The 11625-nt window shown below is 38.2% G+C and overlaps 2 protein-coding genes across 7 annotated transcripts in view; both read left to right on the forward strand.

Annotated features, from left to right (window-relative positions):
• Positions 1–510: 510 nt before the first annotated feature.
• Positions 511–5284, forward strand: LOC107088792 (inward rectifier potassium channel 2-like). The gene is made up of 3 exons (XM_015381178.1): positions 511–1557; positions 3293–3610; positions 5069–5284. Exons 1-3 carry the CDS (start codon positions 511–513, stop codon positions 5282–5284), a joined length of 1581 nt encoding a protein of 526 aa, XP_015236664.1.
• A 4521-nt stretch (positions 5285–9805) lies between these two features.
• Positions 9806–11625, forward strand: part of LOC107088806 (myosin-10-like) — a 40807-nt gene continuing 38987 nt past the window's right edge. For all 6 annotated transcript variants that reach the window (XM_015381210.1, XM_015381207.1, XM_015381208.1 and 3 more), the window contains exon 1: positions 9806–9970. The gene's annotated coding sequence lies outside the window, so the exon portion shown is untranslated. The remainder of the gene's footprint in view (positions 9971–11625) is intronic.

Here is an 11625-nt window from a genome sequence, read left to right on the forward strand (position 1 = left end):
CTTACGATGCTTCTATGTGCATTATCCAACTACAGTTCAGTTTCGGTTTATATTCCTCATCAAATGATGCCTGCTCAAGACCTCAAGACGTTGTTTTGTTTAATTGAACTAAGCATAACCGTCCTGCATGCTCTTGTGTTGCATGCTCAACTCAGTTCTGCCCCAAAAAATCCCTGAATGAGCTTTTGCATGTGGCGTAGTTGTGAAATATGAACTCTTTGTATTGCTTATGTCAACCACCACTTCAAATTACCTAACTTTAGAATGTGGGATTTCCGATGAAATATCTGATATCACAAAACAGACATTTTTTTTTTTTTATAACTAAGCAAATAAATACTCAGTTGGTCATGGATGACAAAACAAGAGCCTATTGTGGCTATTAGTCTTTGTTTGGACCTACAGTGAACTGATTTTATAAAAAAAGACTGAAGGACTTTGTTGGTAAAACCGTGAAGAGATTTGTTGACTGCATCAGTCCACTACAACAAAGATATTTTACACCTGGGGATGGGAGCAGCACGTATTAAACATCGCTTCAGTGCTGTGGTGGATGGGCCAGTGGAGGAGGAGGAGGTCATGAGGCTAGCACAAAGTGCAAGGGCAGGAGAGAGTCCAACAGGGTCCAGAGGCCTAAACAGCTCCTCTCCAATCCATGCCCTAAATGGCAAAGCTCTTCCTCTTCAGAGCAACACTAACAATGCATGGAACCAGAGCGCTATTGATGAGCCAGCTGGGAGAGATGCTGGAGGAGAAGTTAGAGTGAGAGCAGGAGGAATATGCTCAGGTCCAAGGAATACCAAAGGAGGTAGGGAAGGGGGGAGAGGGGAAGGATGTTCTTCATCAGACCAGGATTCCCTGTCTTCCCCCTCCACTACCAGCCGGCAACGCAGCAGGCGCTCAAACCGCCGGCCCCGACAACGCTTTGTGGGCAAGGACGGACGCTGCAACGTCACCTTCGTCAACATGAGTGAAAGGGGCCAGCGGTACCTCAGCGACCTTTTCACCACCTGTGTAGACATACGCTGGCGCTGGATGCTGGTCATCTTCACGCTCTCCTTTATTCTTTCCTGGCTTCTCTTTGGTTTTGCCTTCTGGCTCATTGCCTCTGTGCATGGAGACCTCTCCATTCAACTTACCCCCAGTTCTGGTTTTTCTCCTGGATCAGGAGAATCTGGGTCTGGAGGAGAGTCTGATAGAGACACTGGGGGAGAAGAGCCATGCTTCCTCCAAGTAAATAGCTTCATGGCAGCCTTCCTGTTCTCCTTGGAGACGCAGACATCCATCGGTTACGGATTCAGAAGCGTGACCGAAGAATGTCCCCTGGCGGTGCTGGCGGTCGTTTTGCAGTGCATCGTGGGCTGCATTATTGACGCCTTCATCATCGGGGCAGTCATGGCCAAGATTGCCAAGCCCAAGAAACGCAACGAGACTCTGGTGTTCTCTGACACTGCTGTGGTGGCCCTAAGAGATGGAAAACTCTGCATGATGTGGAGGGTGGGAAATCTACGGAAGAGCCACTTGGTTGAGGCGCATGTGAGAGCACAACTACTGAAGGTAAGCAGTGTTAAAATAAACACAACAAAAAACCTGAAAATTGAACATCAGGTTGACAAAGTGTTCCAAATTAAAAAGGTAGAGCTAATAAAACTTTGGTTAAATAAATTAAGGATGCAACTGAGAGTGAGGAGGAATGAGAGAGAGAGACTCAGACCATCTGGCTAGTATTCTGCCAGTCCCACTTAATGAGAGTTTTTTTTTTTTACTCTGGGGTTTGGAAGATTAATCATGGATTAACTTGCCTGCAATTCTTTCCCTGAGAACCATTGTCCTTCATCAGTCCATTTCCCCACTGTATCCCATGAATGCATGCTATGAACAACTGGGTTGGATATTGGTTTTGTATCTACAAATACAAAATTACCTTGTATTAAGGGTCAAAGTTAAAACTACTTTTCCTTTTTTTCAATCATAAATGCTTTTAGTGGTTGCATGTATGTCCACTCTATATATTCAAAATCTGTGGAGCACAGTCAGTATTTGATCTCCTTAGATAAAAGGCCCATATCAAGGTCCAAGCAGGGCAGAAAGGATCAGGGCTGCACGATAAAAAGAACAAAAAAAAACACCTCTCTCTATTAATAGAGTTTTCTATGACAAGAGGTAAATTCAGGTTAGCTTAATCGGACTCCAGGAGTTCTTGCAGCATAGAGAAGATTTACTGTCTGCTCCAGTTTTGATCAGCCTTGGCATGGGTATCAGTCTCATTTCTCCAAACAACTGGGTCACCAAAATACTCAGTCTCTCTATTCTCTACTTTTCCTGAAGTTTTAACTCCACTAAATACATTTAGTTGTCAAAAGGTTATTCCTTGAACATGCAGCTTATTCCTTTAAAAACAGTTTCTAGTGCAAATACAAGTTTTTTTTTCTAAAACATCAATGCAAACTAATGCAACACATGTGCTAGATTAAAGGATAAAATACTTTGACAAGCTCTGCAGTCAAATGTCTGTTTCATTTTGCTTATTTGACTCAAATGTTGAGAAAAACGGAAGAAGGAATGAAGAGGAAATATATGATTGATGCACAAAACAAATGTGTCTGACCAGTACATATTTTGACTTTACCTGTAGTTAGGCAGTTCCCCATATTTCCATCCATCTTATCCAACTTTTTCCCTCATTGTGACAGTGGGGCCCATGCTTATCTCCGGCAGTCTATGGGCGAGAGGCAGGGTACATCCTGGACAGGTCGCCACTCTGTCACAGGGCAACATGGAGACATACAACCATGCACATACACTCACACCAAAGGACAATTTAAAGAAGCCAATTAACCTAACAGTAATGTTATTGGTCTGTGGGAGGAAGCCAGAGTATCTGGAGAAAACCCAATCATACACAGGAAGAACATGCAAACTCCATGGGTGTCAATCCCGTACTTTCTTGATGCAAGGCAACAGTGCAAACAGTCCCACCGTGTATCTCTTCTCATATTTTCTTTCAAGTTTTTCACTGCAGTAAAGGAGCTAATTACCTCCTTTTCTATATGGGTATTTGACATATTCTAATACAGCTTTGATTTGTCTGAAAAATCCCGTTATTGGCTTTGAAAATTAAAGAAAAGGCTGTCCATGGCTTTTTACACACAAAATTTTTTTCTCATTCTAGCAAATGACAAAATTTGCGTCATATTAAAGAATTGTAAAGATCTTGTGGGTTAAAGGTATGTACTTTATGTGTACATTGTGTACATTACTGTATGTACTATTTTTCTCTATCTGCTTCCAGCCAAGGATGACACAAGAAGGGGAGTACCTGCCCCTTGACAACGCAGACATCAACGTGGGTTTTGATACTGGCACCGATCGCATCTTTTTGGTGTCTCCTGTGACAATAGTGCACGAAATCAATGAAGAATCACCTTTTTATGAGATAGACAAAAAAACCTTGAAGAGTGACTCTGAATTGGAGGTGGTGGTCATACTGGAGGGAATGGTGGAGGCCACATCGATGACAACACAGTGCCGCAGCTCCTATCTGGCTTCGGAAATACTCTGGGGACACCGTTTTGAACCGGTGCTATTTGAGAGGAAAAACGGCTACCAGGTAAGAAAGAGCAAACAAAGAGAGATTCATTGTTGCTCCTCACAATTTTCTGCATCCCTGGTAGAAAAATGTGCAAGGTTATTTCTATCTTATTTACAAGGTATTGAGAAGTTTTCTGAGGTATAACATCATAGTTTTTTTTTTTTAAACAGGAGAAGAATACTTAAAAAAAGACACAAATTGATTCAAAAATAAAATAATCATCTCCTGTTGTTCTAAGACTAAGAGAGAAATATATGAGCAACTATTTATGTCATCCAAGCAGTTTCGCAACAAGGTATTCTTATAGATACACGTCTCAGTACACTCCAACCTTTTACAGTTGTTTAGCAAAGGACAGGCCTTTATGACAAAAAAAATTGTTTTACAAGGTATGTAAAGCCATAGTACCAATGACTTTGGCACTAGCGGTTAGTAAAAATCTTTTGTGATATTTTATCTGAATATAATACATTTACTCCAATTATAGGTTTTAGTGCCAAACATTGTTAAAAGATAGAGTAGAATGGAATAAAATAGAATTATCCATTATTGCACACACATTGCCAGTGACAAAGCAACTTGACAATAAGCCAAAGAGGTAGACACAAGACTATTAAACATGAAAAATTACAAACCTTTAAAAAGGTAAGAATATACTACACAGCAAAGGGAAAACAAATATAAACAAGAACACTATAGCTACTTAAAACTGAATAGTTAGATTCAATTAAAACATTTTCAAGATAAAAGGAAAAACAATAAAACCGTTTAGACATCATGTTTAAAAAAAACTGCACATCACAGTGAGGATGTAAAAAAAACATTTATAGAGCAGGTAAATATGGGTAAATGGAAGGTAAAACAGCAAAAAAGGCATTTGTGTGCTACTGAGCAGATTAAACACGGCAGCTAAAAGCTTGGTTGTAAATGTGGCACCCTTACATAGAACATAGAACACACATCCCTCGTTATTAATTGGCAACCTTTATTAACAAAAAGGCTTCTATTTCAGAGACACATTCTTTTCCATTTCCAAACACCATTGTTCTTCTCTGTTTCCTCTCCTTCATCATCTACCTTCACCGATCTTCGGCATCTAACTTTATAAGTTGAAACATTACAGAAATAAACTAATCATAAAAAATAATGTATTTTAAATTAATAAAAACTTTATGAGATAATCAGAACACACTATTATATTACATATTGTGCCTGTGTGAAGATTATAAAGCCTTACAGCAGCTGAGAGGAGAATATGCAGTAGGGCTACTTTAAGCATCTAGGGTGTAGCTGATTATACTATAGCAGTAATATTGCTTTTCACACATCTCATCTACAATGGAACCGATTATTGTAAGGGGTGTTTTATTATTGAAAGGGGCGTATTGCCTCACCTGCATTATCTTGTGTTTTGCTTTAAAATATTCTTTTTTGGAATTTTATGCTGAATTCAACTAAAGACAATCTTATTTTTAGGTTGACTATTCGTTTTTCCATCGGACCTATGAAATCCCAAACACGCCATCATGCAGTGCTAGAGAGCTGGCCGAGCAGAGGTACACTGGAAGCTCAAGCTTGTCTTTTTGTTATGAGAATGAAGTTGCCCTGGAGCTCACCTCCCTGGATGAGGAACCAGATCGAGAGCAGGAGCCTTTCTCCACACCGACCCGAAGACCATCCTTTGAAGCGTAGGAGTATAAAGTTGTAAGAAAGACCGAAAGCTTCAATGGACAGCAAGAAAACATAAAGGATTTATTTGGGTAGATCAAGAGTGAAGTACAAGTCAAATATCTATGAATTTTCAAGGAAAGCCCGGGGTGATTGAACACTTGAAAGAGGAAAAGGTCAGATAGTTGTTCGGGGAGTTTGGTCCCAACCCTGACCGAGTTGTTTGATTGGCCCTGGCAGTCTTTCAGAATCATTGAAACTTGTTCACTAAGTCTCACATCTGGCCCATCACTACCACAGCATCTTCATCTCACTCCAACCCCCACAGAAGGATGTGCAGCAGCTCCACCTGCTGCACACATAGAGAAATGTTGGACTTCTCTTCAAGTTACTGTTGTGCATTATGATGGTGGTTACTCAGGAAGGTGTTTTTAAAACAATGCTGACTTATCACTTCAGTATTGTAATCTCTAACGGTAAGTATTGGTTATGCCCATTCAATACTGTTGGCAAATGGTTGCTTGAGAATTTGAAAATGATCTCCTCTTTGCAAAATAATGATAAGAAGAAACTGTTGGAAACTAGCAGCAGTTTTCAGCAGATTCTTCTTTCTGAATTCAGCGCATGCTTTCCTCTTTTTTGACTTATGTTTTTTTTTTCTCATAATGTGACTTTTTTTTGGTTATTTAATACATTTTGTGTTTAAAATACTTCTTTGTTTAAGGAGAATCTATTCTAAGGTTTGGATATGCAGCCATAGAGATGACATTGACTATTTCAGCTGTCCATTGCACTGTTCTTGCACTTATATCTTCAGTATCCTATTTAATGTTGTGTCATGAAAAGCATCTTTTTATGTAGTTGTATTTTATATTAGGAAAATGTGTGAAATGCGTGAAGGCATTATAATTTTGGAGTGTTTTAGCACCTGCTGGCAAGTCTGAATTTGACACTGTAAATGCATCACAGACCTAAGACTCAGAAAACTGGGATTAAGCTAACCTGGACTGATTCTATAATGATGCAAGGCTTTGGTGGTCTTCTGTTTCTGCATCTGTAAAAACAAACAAAAAATGTCTTCTATTTGCACAAGTACAGTAAAACACCATTGTAGAATATTAATCTAATTTAATGAATAATGATATAATTAATAAACTTAAATCTAATGTAATCTAACTTAAAAGCTTATTAAATTGCGAAATTACTTTGTTTTAAACACAGTAAAGATGGTTTCTCTGTTAAAACACGGTGCCTTGAGAACAGAGCAGAATTAATGACATGCCCTTAATTAACTGATTTTTAATTCCTGCATTATGCTTAAAAGAATAAACTTGTTGTGCACATTTTCTTTAAAATGGTTTACCATAGTTTCAGGTGGGAGCTGTTTCACACTTGCAATGTGATCTAAATGCAGAAAATGATATGCCCTCGTTTAATTATACAATTTCCAAGGCAAGACAAAAGCCATTTTCTGCAAAGTCCCATGACGATAGATCGGTAAATTAGTAATCCATAAATTTCTCAGCAATCCATAAAATCTTATTCTAACATGGCTACTAAGCATGCACGTTGAAGTTAAATAAATGCAGAAACAATCGGTTTGCGTTTCTAAAAGTTTTCTTACTTATTAAATTTGTCCCTCAAATAGTTCTGTATAAAATAGTTTTTTGGAATCATGATGCTTTTGTGCTGCATGTTCAAAGAATCGTAAGCAATACCACATTGCAGCATGCTTGCATCTTGTTGGGCCTCTCGTTGCACACTTGTGCCTCTTCCACAGTCCAAAAATAGGCATGTTGTGTTACTTGGTTACACTGTCTTGCCCCTAGGATTGATTGTGAGCTGTTTTCTTTGTGTCTCTGTTGCCCCTTGCACAGACTGGTGACCAGTTAATGGCCACATTATGACTCCAGTAAGGCCAGAAAACGGAATATAGCACTTTAATGGAAGGATGTTCCTTTATTGTTGAAATGTAGAAAAGGCTGATGTTTTATGAAACATTTTATGAAATGTTACTGACACACTATTCAGCTTCGGCTCATTGCACATTCCTTAAAACTGGAATTTATGAATGGGGAACTGCATAACACCTCAACTAAGCTTGTTTAATTTAAAATGGTTAACCAGATAAGTTGTTCTAATGCTTTTATGCTGATTATGATATTGTATTTCTTTCCATTGTATCTATTCAAACATAAAAAAACATAAATATTATTTTTATAATATTAATAAAACTATGCGGGCTATTGGTTTAATAACAACAAATCCAGCAATTTGCACTTTATGTTGAGTAGCCATATTGAATATGACATTTTACTGTTCAAGTCAGGGTTATGATTAAAGGGAGTCTTGTAGTTGGTATCTCTGACTTCTACCATTGTAATTCTGACTGCTGAGTACAAGTAAAGTTGGATGTTGGGTCATTCGAGGCCCCAACTTCAGAGGTAAATGGAGTGCAGCATGACTGCTAATCCATTCAGCAGCTAAGGGGTTACACCATGAGCACTTACTGAATGTACAAGAAGCTTTTTTCCCCCCTTATTAAACTGCACACTATATTAGGTGCACTTTTCTTGTTATTTTACAAAGCACTTTGAATATTTGTGTTTTATTTTTGTATGATTTAATGTGAATCCCACAGCTTAAGTTGTTTAAATGCTTGAAGTGTAAATCAGTTCAAAAGGAAGCAAACTATAAAGAGGTACCAAAATGTTCCTATCCAAGGCTTAACTTATAATTTTGTTGTTTGAGTTTTGCACAACAGTAAATTGTGAAGGCCTTTATGACAGACCAAGCTCTGCAATGGCCCAATATGTTTTACAGAATCATACTTGAAGCTTTGAAACATCAGGAGGAACTGTGTTATGATCTATTAACATTTTGGTTGTTAGAAGAAATGCTAATGCTTTTCCATGGTACTTTTCTTCTTCACTGCTTCCAAGTACTATTAATAGTCTCAGCGGTGGCTCATGTCATTCATCCTGCCTCCACCGCCACTAAATGTAACTTGAGCACAAAACACCCTCGCTTTAAGGGCATCTTTTGGACTTCAAAGACACAGTGTTTGCTTATGGTTTATAGCTAACAATAAAGAACATTGCATTTTAAAAGACTGTCAAACTGAATTATATGCTGTACTTTTAAAAACTGAATTAGAAAAAGGAATTAATCAAAAGCTTTAGTGACATTTTTCCATTTTAAGAATGAGAGTGTTCAATTTTACATTGTAATCTTAGATGGGTTTTGAGCAAGGCGCACACCTACCTGTTCTTGTGAACATAAATAAACTGTTACAACTGCAGTACTGTTGTTTTCCTTTATTTTTTGTTTGTATATTTTATATTACAGACTTTCATTTGCAATAGATTGAGTGCTGCTGTGTATTACTTGGCACAATTACTATTAAACTAACTATCCAACTGGGCAAATTCTCTCCTTGGTTTGCTCTGTTTTGTTGCAGCTGTTACATTACGGTATGTCTTGAAGGAACAAGACAGTTTGGAGAAAGTAAGAAGTAGACGGTACAGGTATTTGTGTTCAAATGTGAGTAAAAGCAAAAAGGTCCTAAGAAAAATAATTACTCAAATAAAATACAGATACTAAATAAAGCTATTTAAGTACAGTAGCTATTTATACTTGACACAGTTAAACAAAATCAGAGGTCAATTAACTAAAAATGTATGGATAGTTACTTGACCTGGTTTTGTTATCTATGTAAAAAAAGATAATAATTAAAATATTTGATGTATATGTATATCCAACTATGTTCCTACATTTTAAAAGAAACAAAAAATAAACTGAAGTTTAATGTTTAATTGGTTTTCATTGTCTTATTTGCAGCAGATTTCCAAAGCGACTATTTCATCTCAGGAATATATATTCAAAAAAGTGCCTCTGAATCTAAAGACTGCCTGTCAAAAGATATGGAAAATTTAAACTTTGTTTTGTTATAATTCATTATCAGTTAAACTGGTTACTAACAGTCTCGGACCATGTTACTACAGAAAGGCAGATCCAGCCAAATTTCCAAGGATGATCTGAATCACGTGTCTGAGGCGAGACACCAAAAACAAAACAAAAAATCGCAATCGTTTTTACTTTGGGAACATTTCAAATTCAGATCCAGGATCAGATCAGTGAAATGCGGACCTCTGTACCAAGGAATGGTAAACAAAAGGGGCGCAAATCCCTTCCTCCGTAGCGCGAGAGCGCCGCACGGCACCTGCTGCTCCGCCTGCTAAACTGCTCCGATTGGCTAACCTATACGTCAATCAAATTCAGCCAGCCCAAACTCAATTTACTATTGGCTATCGGTCGAGAAATCTCCGTTAACATCAACCTGATTGGTCAATACTCTAGTTAGCTGCCCAATTTAGGGCGGGAAGCTGCTGCCGCATTCATAAGGCCGGTCTACGGCCGGACCAAAGGTTTTCATTGGTGTCTTCTCTCTGTCAAACACATTTCCTCAAACCTAATTGGTCCACCACCAGGAAGCAGTTGTTCTGAAGCGAAGCCGTCGTTGTCGCCCTCAGTGCTCTCTGCTTTATTTCCACCGCGGAGAGTGTGCGGCTCCGCTCACACAGAGCAATGCGATGATAAAAAAACCGCATATGCGGTAAGGCTACACACCTACCAGGCAGGGAAATATCCACCAAACAGCCTCACTCTGTTTTCTCACACCGCAGCAACTACTCACATCGGAACCTGAAGGTAAGACATTTAATTACCTTTGCCTAATCCAAGTGTAAGTAGCCAGAGTAATATCCTTTTAAACGTCTCATATTTCAGTGGAGCTGGCTAACCTCGCTTGGTTGGTAAATGTGAGCTCAGAGCCCAAATATGAAACATTAAGGCGTCTGAAGGCGTCATGTCTTTTTTTTAATTATTAAATAAACGCTCATCGCTTAATCTTGGCAGCCTGACCTATAAATAGGCTGAATATATATATTGGTGCTATTTCTTAATGAAATATAGGTTAAATAATTGATGATAATTGATGATTTGATTCATTTCTACCTCTGTCTTCCTCCGAAGGTGTGGTTCTCTGCCTTAGTTTGGTGTTTCATTTCAGAATATTGGTTATTTTTAGGGTCCACGCCGCATCTTTGTGCCTCTGGAGCCCGGGGCCCCTGTAATTATCACAGCCGATGGCTTCTTGATGTCACCTTTTTTCTAAGTGATTAAAAAGAAAATATAAAATAAATCCTCCGCGATGCACTTCCACCCTCATCAGAGCTGACAGGGGGGAGAAAAGGCGTTTCCAGCTGCACCGCCGCCACCTTTTAAATACACCCCAGCCATATATTAATTATAAGAGAGAAACAGAGAGAGGAGGTGGACCCCTGCAGTGTCTGACCTCAGTTCAAACTCAGGGGTTATTGTCTGGGGTGTTGCTATGGAGGAGAGCAGACAGTTTTTTTGGCAACTCCAGCTGCTGCAGGAGTTTGCTGTTCAGTCCATGCTGTACTGCGACAGTCTCTCTGTCCTTTAATGAGGGCTATGATACTACATTGCAGCTATGTGACAGATAATGCAAAGTCCTTCACTGTGATTGCCAATAAAGCTGGGAGAGCATTGGCTTTTATGCAGTGACTCATTTTGGCTGTGCCTTTTCTATTATGATGTCACTGGTGGCTTTGTTTGATTGATTTATCATAAGGTTTCTAACAGGTGTGGGCTGGTGTGAAATTCTTACTGTATGACATAGTCTGAATAAGATTACTACAAAATGTACACAGAAAAATGGAAAATTAAAATGCACAATATGCACAATCTAGCTGCTTTTATTATATTTAAGAAAAAAAAAAGTTAGAGCTGTAAATTTAAAGTCATTTTTACTAAGATGAAATTGTCCAGTGAGCTGTTTCCAAACGAAATTTCTTTTTGTTTTACACTTGTGTAAACAAAATGACAAATAAAATCTAAGTCTAAGTTTTATCTATTTAAAGTTCTTGTAAGAGTATCACTATTTTTATTTGAGTAAAATGTCTGATTGCTCTACCCACTATAGACATTAAGTAAGTATTTTTTTTTACTCTTGAATAATTTCTAGGATGAAGTAAAAAAATAAGTTAAAGTAGTGCGGAGGTGTCAAGTAACCAAGTATACTTTTTAGGTATCTGTACTTTACTCCATTACTTATTTTTCTTCCTACTACTGACTTCTATTCATTACATTTTCACACAAGTATCTGTACTTTCTATTCCTTACATTTTTAAAACAAATGTTACTAGTTACTCTTGGCTGCTGTTTTATGTTTATAAATATTTATTTCACGCCATGTGCGCCATCCAATGCAGATGATTGGTGCAATCCACATCTAGTGAAAACTAGTGTAATTGGATGAGTCATATAACGCAAACACT

This window comes from Cyprinodon variegatus, unplaced genomic scaffold, assembly GCF_000732505.1.
Source record: "Cyprinodon variegatus isolate N-32 unplaced genomic scaffold, C_variegatus-1.0 Scaffold229, whole genome shotgun sequence".
Classification (NCBI taxonomy): Eukaryota; Metazoa; Chordata; class Actinopteri; order Cyprinodontiformes; family Cyprinodontidae; genus Cyprinodon; species Cyprinodon variegatus.

Coding starts and splice junctions, on each gene's coding strand:
- LOC107088792 (XM_015381178.1), top strand. CDS start 511: ATGGGAGCAGCACGTATTAAACATCGCTTCAGTGCTGTGGTGGATGGG. Junction 1,558..3,292: donor TGAGAGCACAACTACTGAAG/GTAAGCAGTGTT, acceptor ATCTGCTTCCAG/CCAAGGATGACACAAGAAGG. Junction 3,611..5,068: donor AGAGGAAAAACGGCTACCAG/GTAAGAAAGAGC, acceptor TCTTATTTTTAG/GTTGACTATTCGTTTTTCCA.